Raw genomic sequence first — 18,691 nt, forward strand, 5'->3', positions numbered from 1 at the left:
TGAATTTGAAAATCCACCCATGATTTCAGATTTTTCAGCTCTCACTCTTATTTTTATTATTTAAAAAAAATTTTATTGACATATAGTTGATTTATAATATGTTTGTTTCTGGTGTACAGCAAAGTGATTCAGTTATACATATATATATTTCTTTCATATTCTTTTCCATTATGGTTTATTACAGGATATTGAATATAGTTCCCTGTGCTATACAGTAGGACCTTGTTGTTAAGCATATGGCCTTTACAGCAAGACTGCCTGTGTTCAAAACCTCCACCAACATTCCCTAGCTGTGTGACGTTGGGCAAGTCAATTCACCCCCATCCTGATTCTCAGCTTTCCCAACTATGAAAGGGGATAATAATTGTACCAACTTCATAGGGTGTGTTGTGAGGATAAAATGAATTAGAACATTCCCTGACAGGTAGTAAACTCTATTGTTAGCTGGTCCTGGCCAACAAGAATGTATCTGACCCATTACAGTTTCCAAATCCAAATTCTCTAGGGCCCAATTGCTCAAAAAATGTGCTTAGGGTACTCTTAAAGCAGGAACAACAACAAAAGTGTTTGAGGAAAGAATATGATAGCTGATATTTCAAAAGACTCCATCAAAAGAGTCATCATGGGAAAAATCTGAACTTGGTTGGACTTTCTCCCCCTTTTTACATTTTGTGATGTTTTACTCTGAATCACCTACAGATAGCGGTAGTATTGAGCGTGGAGTTGGTGGGGGGGTATCGAGGTAGAACCTACATATTTTCAGTATGTAGAGCCTCTGGATCATAGTCTCAGATAATCCCATTTGAGCCTCTCCTCAAGCCTGTGAAGGAGGTGTCATTTATATCTTTTTTTTTTAAGATTTATTTTATTATTTGTTTGTTTATTTTTTTATTTTTGGCTCTGTTGGGTCTTCATTGCTGTGCACAGGCTTTCTCTAGTTGTGGCAAACGGGGGCTACTCTTCATTGCAGTGCTCAGGTTTCTCATTGTAGTGGCTTCTCTTGCTGCAGAGCATGAGCTCTAGGTGCTTGGGCTTCAGTAATTGTGGTGCGTGGGCTCAGTAGTTGTGGCTTGCGGGCTCTAGAGCACAGGCTCAGTAGTTGAGGTGCACAGGCTTAGTTGCTCTGAGGCATGTGGGATCTTCCCGGACCAGGGATAGGACCCGTATCTCCTGCATTGGCAGGTGGATTCTTAACCACTGCTCCACCAGGGAAGCCCCTATATCTTTCTTTGCAGATGTGGAAAATAAGGCTCAGAGAGGTCAAGAACCTGGCCCAAGTTCAGACAACCAATAGGGATGCTGCTGGATGGAAACCCAGGCAGTCTGTTGTCAGAGCCTCCCATGAAGTAGAGGCTTGGTGTTTGTGGTTCTGGAGTGGGAGGGGGTCCTCGGCATGCGTCTATTGGTCTCGTGTAAGAGGAATTCATGCTTTCATGCAAGGAATAAGGTAAGGGGGCCCTGGTGGCAGGCCCCAGGTCAGGGCGATTCAGGCTAGAAGGCAAAGGTGGCTCTTTTGGAAAGCCCCCTCCTTGGGGGTCATATGTTCACAATCAGTGTCAGCTGGGGTGGAGAGGGGGGCCTGTCCTGGTCAGTGGCCAAGCTAGATGTTTGTCATGTGACTCCACACAGAGCAGAGCTCACTACCCCTCACCATGTGGGAATTTGTGTACCATAGTTACAACCAGCTTCATCCCTTAATTCAGAAGGTTTCAAAGATCTTCGTGGCCAAGGCTGGTCCAAGGCAGAACCAGGAAGGAGGAAGGTTGGCCTCCCATCCCCTCACACCTCCCTTTTGGGGCCCCTTTCCTCGCACATGACTTTCTTTCCCTCACACTCTTTCTACGCCCAGATGCTTCCTGTCCTCCTGCAGTTTTCCCCACCCAAGGATGTCCACTAAGTCCTACCTGGCCATTGGCTCCATTTCACCCTGCCTGTTGTGAAGGATGAGTCCCTTTGTCCCTCTTTTCCTCCTAACAAAGCCCCACTCATCCTTACAGTCCTCTCCAATGTTGGCTCTGCTATGAAGCTTCTCCAGCTTCCCCAGAAAGGGAAGGGCAGGGGGGCAAGTGCTCAGGGAGCACCTACTCTGTGCCAGCTGTTTAGCCCTGGGGGTTTTACATACCTCACCTCATTCAATCTTCACAGCAGCCCTGTGAGGTTCTACAGGTAAAGGAACCTAGGTTTGGAGATGGAAAGCAACCTGCCCAAGGTCCCACAGCTGAGAAGGGAAGGGATCTAGCTCAATTTAATTCCCAAGTCCCTATGAACTTGAACGCTCTCTGGATTATGCTGCACTGCCTGTCCCAAGACACATTCCTCCTTGATCACCTTCAACTCCTCTCTTTTTATCCCACCACATGTCCAATCCATCAGCAAATCCCATTGGCTCTACCTTCAAAGTTTATCCAGAATCTACCATTTCACCATCTCCACAGGCACCACCCTGGTTTAAGTTCCCATCATCTTTCACCTGGATCACTACAGTGGTACCCTAACTGCTCCTTTGCCCCCACAGTGGTCCTAACTGCTTCACCCTTGCCCTTCACCACCCTCCACCTCAAAACACACAGTCTATTCATCACACAGAAGCCAGAGGGAGTCCATTAAAATGCAAGTCAAATCATGTTGTGTCTCCAACTCAAAATCCTGCCCTGGCTCTTGTTTCACTTACAGTGTCCATCCTTATGTTGGTCTACATGGCCTGCGTGCTCTGTCTCTGCCTCTCTCCTAACCCTCTCTCCCTTGCTCACTCTGTTCTGGCTATTCTGGACTCACTGTTGCTCCTCTGGATATGAGAGACATGCTCTTGTCTCAGGGCCTTTGTATATATTGTTTCTTCTGCCTGGAACATTCTTGGAAATCTGCACAGCTTGCTGCCTCACTTCTTTCAAGTCTTCATTCTCAGTGAGACTTTTGCCATCACCCTGTTTAAATTTTCCACCCTGCCCCACCAATGCTTCCTATTCCTACTTGCCTGTTTCATTTTTCTCTCTTGTTTGCCCTTATCACCAACTGTGATGGCTCATTTTAAGTGTCAACCTGACTAGGCCATGGGGTGCCCAGATATTTGGCTAAACATTATCTCTGAGGGTGTTTCTGGGTGAGATTAACTTTTGAATCCAATAGACTGAGGAAAGCAGATTGCCCTCTCCAATGTGAGTGAGCCTCGCCCAATCCATTGAAAGCCTGCTTGTGATAAAAGGTTGAGGAACTAAAAAATCCTTTATTTCTGTCCGAGGGATATTGTTCCCTCTTGCTTTCGGACTTGGAATGGAATTATCTACGCTATTGGTTCTCCTGGGGCTCCAGCTCGCCCACTGCACATCTTGGACTTCCCAAGCCTCCAAAGAGTGCGTGAGCCAATTCCTTATAGGCAATCTCTTTATGTATATATACACACCCTATTGGTTCTGTTTCTCTGGAGAACCCAGACAAATACACCAACCAACAGTATACTTTTATTATTTAAGAAAAAAATTGTTGGTCTCCCTCCATGCCAACGTAAACTTCATGAAGGCAGAGATTTTTGCCGATTTTGTTCATTGCTGTATCCTCAGCACAATGCCTGGTACTTAATAAGTATATGAATGAATGATGGTACCTTGTTTGTGTGTCTTGTGTGTGTGTGTGTGTCTCCCAGGAGTCTGTGACATACTCCACCACAGAATGGCCTTTGTGTCTCCAATGATAGGCAAAGGGCCCACCACCAAAGGTAGCCAGTACTAGACTTCCCTGGTGGTGCAGTGGTTAAGAATCCCCCTGCCAGTGCAGGGGACATGGGTTCGAGCCCTGGCCTGGGAGGATCCCACATGCCACAGAGCAACTAAGTCCACGTGCCGCAACTACTGAAGCCTGCACACCTAGGGCCTGTGCTCTGCAACCAGAGAAGCCACTACAATGAGAAGCCCATGCACCACAACGAAGAGTAGCCCCCGCTCCCTGCAACTAGAGAAAGGCCGCGTGCAGCAACGAATATCCAACACAGCCAAAAATAATAATAATAATAAAATACATAAATAAATTTGAAACACACACACACACACACACACACACAAAAACACTGTACAAAGGTACCCAGTACATACTGAATGAAATGCCTTCATATGATCCATCCAGAACATTGAGCCAAACAGGTGCGGACAAAGAAGGTTGCCTGCCATTCCAGTAAACATCAAATGTTGCCGCCATCAAGCCATCAGCCACGGCAGCCTCCCCACCATCCTTCCCGACAAAGGTGCACCCTAAGGGGAATTCAGGTGGAGAAAAACAGAAAACATTTCCTTGCTTTGGATACCAACTGGCCTTAGATAGTTAAGATGCATATCTAAGGAAGAATTTCAATGACTCCAGACTTGCATCTTCTCCTACGTAGAGAAAGCACTAAAATAATTAACTGAGATATCCGATCTTCATGACTGGCAGTAACTTTTCCCAAGATGTAGGCTTGACATTATGTATTCCCAGGCCAAAGGAAAAAAAATACTCCTGTGTATCCTGGCTCCTCCCTTAACTCTTTAGCAGCAGTTCCTAAGAGCTCTGTGAAAGGCTGACTCCTGGGCTATAGTCCTCAGTAAGGTCCCCGCCCGCGGCCCCTCCCCGCCCCCGCTAAGCTTAACTTGAAACTAACGATTGTGTGTTTTTCTTCAATGGGCACAGGACACAGCCTTCCTCAGTACTGAGTGCAGGAAGAACCCCCTGTCCGTTTCCCCCACCCAGCCCTGAAACCCCAACCTTGGCTCGGCGGCCTCCCCCTGCCCGCCCCCCCACCCCCGGCTTTCCTCTTTCCTCCCTTCCCCCAGCCAAGCCCTCCTCACCCGCCCGGCGATTATCGGGGGGTGCTAATTATTGCAAGTAAATTGGAAGTTGTTTTGCACAGGGCTGTGTCTCACGCAGGTCGATTTGTATGCTTCCTGGGCACTTGTGACACTCCAGAAATGCCATAGCAACGGCCCCGTCGTCGCCGGGCTCCGGGCGGCAGGCAGGGCCAGGGGCACAGCCGCCCTCACAGCCCTGCCTCCCGGAGCCTCGGTTTCCCCGTGTTGCTACCACAGGATGTTATACTAACCCGCACGCGGGCTGTCGTGGGGCAGAAACGAGATAATGGCTGCAACAGTTTGTACAACTGTAAACCGAGGGCTGGCTATGACAATGCTTCTCCGTGGAATTGTCTCCTTTCCCATTTATTTCTCCCCGCCTTTCTGAGGCTCCCCCTGCCGACTCGCCCCCGCCAGCAGCCAGCGCCTGCCAGATTCCCCCGCCGCCTCAGGAGCGGGGGCCCTGCTGGCCCGCCTTTATTCAGTGCAAAAATCACGGCCCCTGGAACACCTTTTAGCGATGAGGCCCACAGAGACACCGCCAGCTCATCCCGCGGGGGCCAAGCCACTGATTAAATTGTATTCACTCTGCCTTTTGGTCATTCAGATGGGCTGAGACGAGGCCAGCTGGAATTAGTGACAAATTTGAAGCAGAGAATATTGACAAAGAAAGGCCGTTTTATTGCCTGCAATGACACGCGATCATTCAAAGGAGGCTCCCCCAGTGTTTCCAAGGAGAGCTTTGGTTAGTGAATAGATAAGACTTTTGCTAATTATTTGGATAGACTCAGACCTTAAAAGTCCTTAAAATCAGTTTTGTTTCCTCCAAGGAGATGAAAAACAACCCTTCCTTCTCCAATTGCCTCCTCTCTCTAAATCTGAGATCCTGATCAGGAGAAGGCTTTGAAAGTAAGAAAGCACTATTGAACTATTTATTCATTCCAAACATTTTTAAAGCACCTACTATGTGCCAGAACTATTGCAAATATTGGAGATCCAGATATGGAGCTAATGTTCTAGAGGAGGAGCAGACAATAGGGAAGTAAATGGAAAGGAGATAATTTTAAATAGAAGTAAGGGCTCTAAAGGATATAAACAGGAAGGTCTCGAGGGAGAGGTGGCTGAGATTTGAATGGTAAGAAGGAATCAGCCATACTAAGATTTTACAGGAAAGTGTTCCTGGCAGAGGAAATATCAAATGTAAAGACCCTCTGTGGAAATGGGCTTGGTGGTTCCAAGAAGAGAAAGCCAATGTGGTTGAGGTGAAATGACAGACAGGATGAGATTTGGATGGGCCAGGTCACTAGAGATTCGCAGGCCACAGTAAGGAGTTTGGATGGTATTTTCAGAGCATTGTGAACTCACTGAAAGGTCTTAAAGCAAAGGTGTGATGTGATCTGGTTTATATTTTAAAAAACGATCATTGGCTGCTGTTTGAAGAATGGATTAGATTTTCCTAATAAGAAAATGGACTGGGAGACAGGAATAGGAGTACAGGGGCTGGTTAGAAAGCCATTGGTAAATGCCAGGTGGCTTAGGCTTGGGTGCTTGCAGTTGGGTGGGGAGAGGTGGAGAGATTTGGGATGTATTTTGGAGATAGAGCCCACTGGGCTTGGTGATGGATGGAATGAGGGACAGAGAAGAGACAAAGTTTCTAGTTTCTGGGTTTGGGACTTGAATAACTGAGTGGATGATGGTGTCATTTATAGAGTTGGGAAAGACTGGAGCAGATCAGGTTTGAGAGCTGGGAACCAATACTTGTCTTTTGGATGTTTTTAGTGTGAGATCTCAGGGGGACCTTGATATAGGAGTCTGGGGCTCAAGTGAGAGGTTTGGACCTAAGAAAGATATTTGGGAGTCCTTAATATTTAGCTAAGAGTTCTCAGAATTCTTGGTGATTTGCTCAAAGCTAACCCTAGGCTTGAACAGAAATGCAGGGGCGGGTGGGGGGGGCGGATAACTGCCTCCCTCCCTGCCTCCAAAACAATACCCTTGCCCTCCACTTGAATGCCCTTGACCAGTCTCAATGAAGACTTACTCTCAGGGGAAATGCAGAATAAAACTACAAGGTACACCTTTTTAATAATCAGGAAGGTGAAGATCAAAACGTTGGAAAACACTGTTAGCAAAGATGTGGGGAAACAGCACCCTCATATATAGTTGATGGAAATGTAAGTTTGCCCATCCCTTATGGAGGACAATTTAGCAGGTTCTATGAAAATGAGAAAGACACATACACTTTTATCCAACAATTACACTGTTAGGAAATTATCTACAGATATGCTTACACATATCCACAAAAATGCATGTACCAGGATATCTATTGCTGCAATGTTTGTGATAGCAAAATATCAGAAAAAATATCCATCAACAGGACTGGTCAAATAACTTAAAATGCACTCTTACAAATGGCATACATGCAGTCATTAAAACAAAGGAAGTCTTGATGTTTTTACTTATTATTTTTTAATTGAGATGAAATTCACATAACATTAACTTCACTATTTTAACCATTTTAAAGTGTAAAATTCAGTATCTTTATGTTTTGATATGAAACACTGTCCGAGATGTATTGGTAAGTGCCTACCAACACTCACCTTCTGTTCCCACCTCTGCTGGTGATAGTGGGAGGGACTTTTTCCAATGGGCATTTTTGAAAAGGCTCCATGACCCAGGAGGCTGAGAAGGTTTGTTGCTAGGGAAAGGTGGTGGTAATATTAATCAGTGGTTCTCAGACTGCCGCACATTAGTGCCACCTGGGGAGATTTAAAAAATGCCCTTGCCCAAATAACTGCACATTTTAATAGGCAATTGGAATCTTTGAATAGTCCAATTTACTTATTAATGAAAACCAAGTTGGAATATTTTTTTTAAAATGCCCTTGCCCAGGCCCCACTGCTAGAAATTTTTGATTTAATTAGTCAGGGGTGGGGCCTGGGCATGAGGTGTTTTTTTTTTTAAATAGATTTATTTATTTATTTATTTATTGGCTGCATTGGGTCTTCATTGCACGGGCTTTCTCTAGTTGTGGCGAGCAGGGGTTACTCTTCATTGCGGTGTTCGGGCTTTTCATTGCAGTGGCTTCTCTTGTTGCAGAGCACGGGCTCTCGGTGCTTGGGCTTCAGTAGTTGTAGTTCACGGGCTCTAGGGCAGAGGCTCAATAGTTGTGGTGCATGGGCTTAGTTGCTCCACAGCATGTGGGATCTTCCCGGACCAGGGCTTGAACCCGTGTCCCCTGCATTGGCAAGCGGATTCTTTTTTTTTTTTTCTTTAAGAACTTTTATTGAGATACAATTGACATACAATAAACTGCATATATTTAAAGTGTACGATTTGATTTTTTTTCTTATTAGTAATATATATATGGCAATCCCAATCTCCCAATTCATTCCCCCCAACCCCCTCCTACTTTCCCCACTTGGTGGCAGGCAGATTCTTAACCACTGCTCCCACCAGGGAAATCCCTGGGCATGAGTTTTTAAATTGAGATGTAATTAACACACAGTAAACTGCATAGGTCTTAAGCATACAGTTCAATGAATTGTGATAATTACAGGCAGCTGTGTAATTACCACCCCAATAAAAACATAAGCCATTTCCACCATCCCAGTCAATGCCTCCACCCCTGCCAGAGGCAACCACCATTCTGATTTCTATTATAGATTCATTTTTATTGCTCTTGAAATGCATATAAATGAAATCAAACAGTATGTAATATTTTGAGATTGACTCTTTTTCACTTAGCATAATGCCTTTGTGATTCATCCAGACTGTTGCACTGATCAACTTCATTTTTATTGCTGTATGGTATTCACTTGAATGGATACGTCAAAGTTTGTTTAGCCATTCACATATCCAGGGACATTTGGACCAGGGACATATTTTGGAGTCAATCATTTTATTATTGGTTTGTAGGAACTCTTTGTATATTCTGGATACTAGCCCTTTGTCAAATACATGTATTGCAAATATAATCACTGTTTAAATGATCCCCAGTGATTCTAACATGAATCTAAGGTTGAGAACTCCTGGTACACTAAAGATCAGCCCCAGAGGCCCCCAACTTTTATTGGTCCCCAAATCTGCCCCCTGGCAACTGTGCCTGAGGACTGGTTCTTCAATTTATGTGAACATCCAGGGCTATGAGGATTTTAGGAGTGAGGGATGCCTTGTCAGTCTTCCTCCTGTGTATCTGTCTGGTTTCTTGGACAGGTCTATTCATCTGCATTGTTCTCATATCCTGTGATGTGAGACCTTAGGTAAGTGTTTTCTTGTCTCCACCCTAAAATTTTCTTCATGTGAAACCTGACCTTATTGCTTGACCCACTCCTACCATCTTGAGATGGTGTGTGTCAAAGGGACAAAGACAAGTTTTCTACTGAATGGAGCACAGAAGGAGTGTGAATTTCTGTATCTTCTCCCAGCCATTGTCCTCATTCTGCCTATCTGCTCACTGAAAGGGAGACTCACTTTCTAGTAGCCTCAGCAACCATTCACCAAGGGGCTGACAGGTGATAGTCTGGTCCTGGCCTCTTTGAATCTGCTGTGTACTTGCTTCCTGATCTTGCATAATGCAATTAACCTCCCTGAGTTTTGATTCCTGTGGCTGGTGAAGGAGAATAGTCATTTCTCGCTTGTTGTGGGGGAAATGCCTGGCATAAAGTAGGTGCTCACAAAGCCATTAGTTCCCTCAGAAGGAGAGCTGGGAAAGCTTGGCTCTAGGAGCAGTGCAGCTGGGCTGTGAGAGGAGCGCTCTTCTTGGGATTTGCCATGCCCCCAACATGCCCTGGTGTCATGTATCTGCCCCTTACCTCCACACCTTCAGAGGCCTAGACTGGCCAAGGTCCCTCCTGCTGTGTTGTCCTCGCCCTGACCTTCTTGGCTAATTTGAACAAAGCATCCCACAAGGGCCCCTAGGCTCTTTAAGCTCAGAGCAGATGGCTGGGAAGCCAGTTCTCTGGGACATACAGTTCCTGACTCAGATCTGGGCAGGGGGCCAAGGCCTTCGAAGGGCTGGAGAAAAACGTAACCCTCATTCCCCACTCGAGAGCTTGTAGTTTTTACTGTCTGTCTCTTTTAGTGCCAAAGAGGAAGGAAAAAGGACCACAAAGGTTAAGATTTGTTCCCCCCACCCCCACCCCGGGAATCCCTTCTTGGGCTTCCAGGGAGGAGCCCTGATTCCAGCTTCTGGGAGAGGCTCCCATCCACATAGGGAGGGTTTCTCTGCTGCTTCAGGAGGGTGAGGAAGCTGAAAAGGAACTCACAGGGAGCTTCCAGAAATGCCCCTGACCTAGGGAACAGGTGGGTTCAGGGCATCCAGAGAATCCACCAACACTCAGCCCTGGCTGGAGCCCATCCATCTCACAGCCAAGCATGTGTGGCTTTGTCCCTGCACAAGATTTGGGAAGGGAATAGAAAAGAAATATCCTATTCCAGGGTGTAGCTCAGATTCCTTTATGCTATTTCCAGGTCCCTCTTGAGGCAAGTTCAAGAGGGAGATGGAGCAATGCTGGCAAGAAGAGTGGTTGGGATGGGCATACTTGAACCTCCCCTCTTCCCTGGTTCCTGGTCTCCATTATTGTTTTGGATGTATCAATCCCACCCACAGCCTCATTCAAGCTCTCCAGCATGGTGCCCATTGCTCTCCTTTAGGATTAGTGAATTGACAATTCATCCATCCATCCCTCCAACAAACATTTACTTATCAGCTTACTATGTGTAGGTATTCTAAGCTCTGTGAAGCTGTAATTGTGCAAAAGACAGATCTGTCCTTCACACAGCTCACATGAACATGGAGGAGCCAGAGAGATAATCACACAGCCACATTCCATGGACTAAATCCAAAGATAAAGGCAGGGTGTGTCACATTGCATCATAGAGGACCACTGCTGGGAAGGATCATGAAAGGTCCCTGGAAAGAGGGAGACCTGAGAGCCGAGGAGTGGATAAGGGGATAGTGAGACAAAAAGGAAAGTCCAGACAGAGGAAACAGCATGTGAGAGGGCCTAGAGGCAAGAACTGAGTAAGTAGAGGTGGTTCAGTCTGAGAAGATTGTGCTGTGTGTGTGTGTGTGTGTGGCGGGGGGGGGGGGGGGGGGGGGATGAAGAAGTGAGACAATAAGGTGGGAGAAGCAGTCAGGTGCCAGATCAGGGAGGACTTGTAAGCCATGGTGAGGAGGCAGGATTTGACTTTGAGGGCAAGGAGGAGGCTTTGAAGGGTTTAGACTGGCCCATGACATGATCAGATTGGTGTTTTACAAGATCACTCTGGTTTCTGGGTGCGGAGACAATGGGTAACAGGCACAAATATAAAAGCTGGAAGAAAGTCAGGAAGTTATTGCGGTGAGCCAGGCTAGAGATGGTGGTGGCGTAGACCAGAATGGTGGCAGTGGAGATGGAAAGAAGTGTTTGGATTTGAGATATATTTTGGAGGTAGAGGCAACAGGACTTATTGATAGATTGGAAAGATGCTTCCCAGTTTCTGACTTGAACAATTGAGGGGTTGATAGTGCTGTTCATGGAAATGGGGAAGATTGAGGGAACAGGTATAGAGGAGGGTAGGAAATGAGGTCGGTGTCATGTTGAGTTCAAGTTTCCAGGGAGACATGTCCTGTAGCCATCTGGACATCTAGGTCTGAAACTCAGGAGAGAGGATGAGGCTAGAGACAGAACTGTGATGTCTTGGGAGTGGATGAGGTAGCCCAAGGAGAGTGGAGGATGCCATGTTTTCTGCAGCAGCACTGTCCCTCCTGTCAAAGGATTCCCTCCCCTTTGGTGCCTGCTTCAGCCCAAACCCTAAGAGGTAGTTTAGAAAGCACTCATCAGACTTTGCAATTTAGTGCAAACACCCTGTGGATAATCCTAACTCTTGGCTCCCTCTTTCCTCTCAGTTCCTGTCATTTCCACAGTATCTCAGGCTGACCTGACTAGTTTCCAATAAGAATTTATCCAGCTCTGGGGCCAGGCCAGCTGCCATTCTTAGGAAATTTGATTTCTGGCTCCCTCTGCTGGCAGAGCTGGCGATGACTCACCTCCTGGCAGCAGATCTAGAAAGCACCCTCCCCCCTGCTTCCCCTGGGACACATCCCTCTCACCCCAAAAGAGGGAATTAAGTCTCAGTCCCCTTCTCCACCTCCCAAAAAAACCTCCACCCACTTTGGAATCCCAGCTAGAAACAGGGGAGAAAAGCCTAATTAGGTATCTGGGAATCACAAGTTAAATTCTTCCTGGTTCCAAATCACTTTCTTCTCTTTTCTGCCCCAAACCCAGTCTTGATCTCCTTGCCCATGAAGATTTCATTTATACCTATCTCTAAAAATACCCTCTCCCATTCTCAGTCCCCAAGAGCAGCATTTTGCTAACACCTGGTTGGCTTCCCTCCTCCTCACATGCAGGGAAGCCAAGGTCTGTGCTGGAAAAAGCACTTGACTGGGAGTCAAGGAACTTACGTTTGAATCTCATTTCTGCCACTGATTCAGGGTGTAACCTCAGACAAATCACTTCCTTCTTTCCCAGTGGCAGTTCCCTCACCTGTGATATTGCACTGGACTCCAGAAAACTGTTCCAACTCTAGCGTTCTAGGCTTTGCTCCAATCACCTTATCCTTTTCAGTTCTTCCATGCATCAAGCTTTCTCCTGTCTCAGCACCCATGATCCTTGCCTGGCCATCTTGTAAAGGCTTAACACATATTTATTAAACAAATGAATAGTAGATGAATAAATCCTTCTTTTCACCTATCAGCTACTTTCTATATCTACCATCATGTTTAAGAGTAAAAAGTCAAAAGCCAGGCTGCTTGGGTTTGGAACTCAGCTTTACGACTCACAAGCTATATAAACTTGTGTAACTTATTCAATCTTTTTTTGTTGCCTCAGTTTCCTTATCTATAAAGAGACAATATATGTAAAGCTTAAAGAACAAGGCCTGGCACTCAAGTGCTCTATTAGTAATAGCTATTGTTCTTATTCTGCCTCATCCATTTCTCCCCTTACCCATTCTGAACGCTCCCACAAGGCCTCATTATCTTATTTCCGGTCTGTGAGTGTGGGTGACTCAGTGTAATTTGCAGATCAGAAAGCACAGTTTTTTTTTAAATTTTTATTATGGAAAATTTCAAACATGCAGAGAAGTAGAGAGAAGAGGATAATGAACCTCTGCAACAAGCTTCAACAATTACCAACATTTTGCCAATCTATGTTCATCTAGCTCTCATTTTTCTCTTTACTAGAGTATTTTAATGTAAATCCCAGATGTTATATTTTATCTGAGAATACTTCATTATGTATTTCTAGCAGATAAGGGCTTTAAAACATACAACAATACCATCATCACACTTTAAAAATTAACAATAATTAGGGAAGGTTTCAAAAACTGCCTTCCCTTGAGAGAAGCTGGGAGAATTCAAGCCCTTGCTTTGGGGGGTACATGCGAAATGAGGAGGAGCCAAGAGAGTTAATATAAGTGAAGTGGTTTGAACAGGGCCTGACACATAAATGGAATATAGTAGTAACTCTTATTTTGATCCTCTTTCATTCTCTCCATTTATCCTCCCCAACCTCTCTCTTATTTTTGGCCTGTAAATGTGTGTGACCATTTACAGAGGAGCACTAGGAGTCCTGGGTGTCAGGTTTCCTATGTCACTGGCACCCTGGGGTGGGAGCTGGGACTCCAGAAGGCACTGAGAAGGGCCCAAAGGAAGCAGCTACTGCAGGACTGAGGGGGAAGGAAGGAGAGCTGGAGGACTTCGTGTGTTTAAAGAAGGGGGATTCCTGTGCCTGTGTGAAAATGGCACTGAGAAAAATCCAGTAGCCTAAGGGCAGGCAAGCAGGACGTTTACTCCTTTCATCTAAGCATCAGGGCCTTTGGAGATCACTGTCGCAGGGAAACAGGGAGGGAGTAGCGTGGCTCTGAGGACATTCCTTTCAGCTTTTGTCCAAAGCCAACACAGGGGCAGCTGCCTAAGGCAGCAATCAGGGTTCTGCTTTGCTTATCCTGAATTCTCAACAATTCCAAGGGTATGAGTGATGACAGCAGACACTGAGCCAAAACACAACTAGAGATGGCCTTCCTCAGACTGAAGATAAAGATTTTTGTGCTCCTATCTCTCTTTTCTTTTCTATGGAATTCTCTCCACAAGTCCTCTTCTTACCACACTCATCCTTCGGGTACCCAGGGCATCTATACACTTGACCCCCTCCACCCCCAATCCAAACTTGCCTCCAGGAAAAGAAGTGATTCAAACACTTCAGCAGGGTAAACAAGCTCCTTCACAAACTGGCTTCCAACTACCCCAGCAACCTCATTTCCCACCACTCCCCTCTTTTTTCCCGCAATAGGCAGTGTGACACAGTGAATGAGCACAGATTTCTGTCTATATAGACTTGGTATGGAATTCTGACTTTGCCATTTCCCAGCTTTGGAACCTCAGGCCAAGTCACTTTATCTCTCTGAACCTCAATTTTCACATCTGAAAAATGGGCATAATAGTAGTATACTAAAAGCCCTCTTAACAGAGGGCCTAAAAGCATATGAACATATGACTTAAAGTCACGTAAACCAGGAAAGTAGACCATCTTCTTTAAGTTCCCTTTTTAACTCCAGTTGGTGGTAGCTTGTTAGCTCTGTATTCCTTACCACCACCTCCTGTTTAAGATAACACATGCAAGTGATTACTATGGAGCCTGGGCAGGGCGGGTGGTTTCAGTCAGTGGTTCCCCTAAAACTAATGTTCTATGAAATCTATGAAAAGCTTAAAATCCTCTGGATATGGGGTAGGCATATGACTGGGGTAATAGATGAGTTTTCATTTATTTATTTACTTACATTTTTGGCTGCTTTGGAAGTTGCTGTATGTGGGCTTTCTCTAGTTGCAGTGAGGGGTGGTGGGGCTACTCTTCATTGTGGTGCATGGGCTTCTCATTGCAGCGCCTTCTCCTGTTGCAGAGCACAGGCTCTAGGCACTCAGGCTTCAGTTATTGTGGCATGAGCTCAGTAGTTGTGGCTCATAGGCTCTAGAGCATAGACTTAGTAGTTGTGGTGCACGGGCTTAGTTGCTGCGCCGTTTGTGGGCTCTTCCTGGACCCAGGATTAAACCTGTGTCCCCTGTGTTGGCAGGCAGATTCTTAACCACCGCCACCAGGGAAGTCCCTAATAGGTGAGTTTTCAAATACTGAATGTTAATTAGTGCCTGCAGGAATCCTAATGCCCATGTTCTTACCAGTATATGAACAAGGACAATTGTTGGCTCACAACCTATTTAACGATGCTCAAGGTAGCCACTTAAACTCATTTACCATATTACCTGAAGCCCTGAGCTTCTGCCTTTGAAAATATGACTGCATCTCATTTGCAGCCCTAGTTCTAGGTATTTCTCAAATGAGACTTTTATCTTAGTTTTTGAAGATTCTTCTTCACTGTGAGTTTATTTATTTATTTTTGGCACACAGGCTTAGTTGTGCTGTGACATGTGGATCTTCCTGCAGCAGGGATCAAACCCGTGTACCCTGCATTGGCAGGCGGATTCTCAACCACTGCGCCACCTAGGAAGCCCCTTCACTGTGAGTTTAAATCATGAGGACTATGCCTCCTGGGGTGTTTGAATTCAAAGCACGCGCAGCATCAGAAGCTGGCTAGCAGGGAAGGGAGGCTATTCGGGGACCCTGGCTGTGGAGGAGGTGTCTAGCGGCCACTAAAACGACTGAAATCCCATTAGGCAGCCTACTCCACTCACGAAGATATCACACACACACATGAACTCGCCACAGCTTGGTTTGGACTGGATTGAAAACACAAGAGACAACAAGATGACGCAAACCACCTCCGCGCCATTGGGGCAGCGACAGCCTCTACAACCCCAGAGCGCGCTGGCGCCGGCGCGTGACCTTCGTGGGCGGGGCTTAGGCGGTGGCGGCGGGGCTTAGGCGGTGGCCCCGGAGCGCGGTGCAGCGGATTGGCCGGCCGCGACGCCGACCATTTGCCTTGCCCCACCGCCACGTGCACAGCGCATGCGCAGTGCGGCGGCGAGGGAACTTCAATCCCCGGCCGAGATACAAGGAACCCAATCTGAGGGTCATGGAGGCGGCCCGAGGGTTTGCGGAAGCTGGGGCCTTAAGCCCAGAGCAGGCTGCGCGTTACCTGAGGTACGTCTGGACGCCTGGGCGCGTCTGGTTCACAGACCCTGGCCGGGAATGGGGGTGGGGGGGTCTCTTGGACCCTCCCGGGGGCCCAAGGTGCTGAGGTGGAGCCTTATGAGACATGCGCGCCCGTGTTCTCGGAGGAGGGCGTGGGAATCCCCCCAGATTTCTAAAGCCTGGGGAGCCCCCGATGCTGGGTCAAGTAACTCCGGTATGAACTCCTAAAGGGCCAGAACTTCAATTGATCCAGCCTTTCTCGGGTCTACAGCTTTCAAAATTACCATTTTGAAATCCATTTTCTTTTAATACATAAAAGTTGGTGATGCGTTATGATATTATTCTTACTAAATTTACATGTTTCCTATTCTATATTTTATAATTCAATGTATACATTTTCAGTCAAGGCTCAACACTCATCTTTCTGTTTGGAAATAGCTTTTAAAATTTTTGAAATATATATTAATATATTAAACATATAAAATTCACATTATGTTGTAAAATATTTTCCTTTTGTAGTTTTTCAATGATTTTTGTGTATGCTGTGCATTAATATACAAAAATAAACATTAAGATACTGCTTCCCCAAAGCCAAGCCCCAGGCCTAGGGGATACAGAGAGTAGTGAAACACTGTACTTGCCCCCAGATTGCTCCTAATCTAGTGGTGGAAAGGGATTGGTAAACCATAATTGCTACATTGTTTGATAAGTGCTATAAGAGGTATAATATGCAAGACGTACTACAGGAGGGAATGGCCAACTACAAGGATCAGTGAGCTAAGGGAAGTGCTCATAAGAGGAGACATTGGTGTTGAGAAATGAATGATCATTCACAAGATGGCTGAGAGTAGGGGACATGATGTTGTGGGAATGAGCGTTTAAATTTTTTTTAATTGTTATAAAGTTTTAGTTGGGTTGTTTGTTTTGTTGCTGTTGAGTTATATTTCCTTATGTATTCTGGAGATTAACTTCTTACCAGATGAATAATTTGCAAATAATTTCTCCCACTCTGTAGGCTGCTTTTTCACTCTGTTGATTGTGTATTTTTGGGGTTTTTTTTTTTTTTTTGGCTGTGTTGGGTGTTTGTTGCTGTGCTCAAGCTTTCTCAAGTTGTGGTGAGGGGGGGCTACTCTTTGTTACGGTGTGTGGGCTTCTCATTGCGGTGGCTTGTGGAGCACAGGCTCTAGGCGCACAGGCTTCTGTAGTTGCAGCACACAGACTCAGCAGTTGCGGCACATGGGCCCTAGAGCTCGTAGGCTTCAGCAGTTGCAGCTTGTGGGCTCAGTAGTTGTGGCACACAGGCTTAGTTGCTCCATGGCACGTGGGATCTTCCTGGACCAGGGATCGAACCTGTGTCCCCTGCATTGGCAGGTAGATTCTTAACCACTGTGCCATCAGGGAAGTCCCTGATTGTGTCTTTTCATGCACAGAAGTTTTAAATTTTGTTGTAGTACAAAGAAATCAGTTGGAGCAGTGGAATAGTTCCATCTCCCTTTCCAAAAAAAGAATGTTTTAAGGTTGTTAAAAGACAAAATGTCTCCTTATGGAGGAGTGAAAGCACATCTTTGGACTAAGTTACATGACTTCCTTGAAGATGGGAAAACAGAGGGAGACAGTGTGTATGGGGTGGAGTGCTGGCATCAGAGTTGGGCCATTTGGAGTTCAAATTATGGCTCTGGCACTTGTTAGCTGGGAGGCCTCAAGTAAGTCCCTTGCCTATTCTGAGCTTCGTTTTTCTCATCTGGAAAATGGGGATAAGGCTTAAGACCTTTAGTCCCCAACCCCCCCTCCTTTCCCTGTGCAAGCAGCTTGTGCTGATTTCCCAGTGTTGCCAAAAACCTGGCCTCTGTTCACCAATGCTCAATAGAAACACAGGAGACAGAGCTTTGGAGGAGTAGAAAGGAGTATCTTTACTATTTTGCCTGGCAAAGGGGGACACAGCAGGCTCCTGCCTTGAGAAATTATGTGTTCCCCCCCCCCCACCCCCAGGATGATTTGATGGGGAGTTTTATAACAATACTTCCCAAGGGTGGAGTTGCTGACAAGATTAGGGTGTGTGTGTGGGGGGTCTCAGGTGGTCAGGCTTTTTATTTCTTTTTTCTTTTGACTGCATTGGGTCTTCATTGCTGTGTGCAGGCTTTCTCTAGTTGTGGCTAGCGGGGACTACTCTGTTGCAGTGCATGGGCTTCTCAGTGTGGTGGCTTCTCTTGTGGAGCATGGGCTCTAGGTGCACGGGCCTCAGTAGTTGCAGCACACAGGCTCAGTAATTGTGGCATGTGGACCCTAGGGCATACGGGCTTCCGTAGTTGTGGGGTGTAGGCTCAGTAGTTGTGGCTCATGGGCTCTAGACCACGGGCTCAGTAGTTGTGCATGGGGTTAGTTGCTCCTCGGAATGTGGGCTCTTCCTGGACCTGGGATTGAACCTGTGTCCCTTGCATTGGCAGGCAAATTCTTAACCACTGCACTACCTGGGAAGTACCACCAGGGAAGTCCCGTCCCGGGTCTCCTAATCTTGATGAGCTTCTCTGGTCCCTTTAATGTTGCCTCAGGTGGTTTCTTGGCTGTCCCCCCCCCCCCCCCATTGATTAGCAACTGTTTGAATCTGCCCTTTGGAACTCAGGGAAGGAAATGGAGGCTGGAGTCTTGCCTATAAGAAATGGGAGACAAAAAGGCCTTCATGCTCAGGAGCCTCACAGGGCTCTGCTCTGTTTTACTCCCCCCCCCCTTTTCTTTAATTCTCCTCAATTT

The 18,691-nt window shown here is 46.3% G+C and overlaps 1 protein-coding gene across 1 annotated transcript in view; it reads left to right on the top strand.

Moving 5' to 3' along the window:
• The first annotated feature begins 15,837 nt into the window (after positions 1-15,837).
• ERCC6L (ERCC excision repair 6 like, spindle assembly checkpoint helicase) overlaps positions 15,838-18,691 on the top strand; it is a 38,504-nt gene continuing 35,650 nt past the window's right edge. The window contains exon 1 of the mRNA XM_057719247.1: positions 15,838-15,952. Within this exon, the coding sequence (XP_057575230.1) occupies positions 15,885-15,952 (68 nt within the window). The 5' untranslated portion in view covers positions 15,838-15,884. The remainder of the gene's footprint in view (positions 15,953-18,691) is intronic.

The sequence above is a fragment of the Hippopotamus amphibius genome, chromosome X (genome assembly GCF_030028045.1).
Source record: "Hippopotamus amphibius kiboko isolate mHipAmp2 chromosome X, mHipAmp2.hap2, whole genome shotgun sequence".
Lineage (NCBI taxonomy): Eukaryota > Metazoa > Chordata > Mammalia > Artiodactyla > Hippopotamidae > Hippopotamus > Hippopotamus amphibius.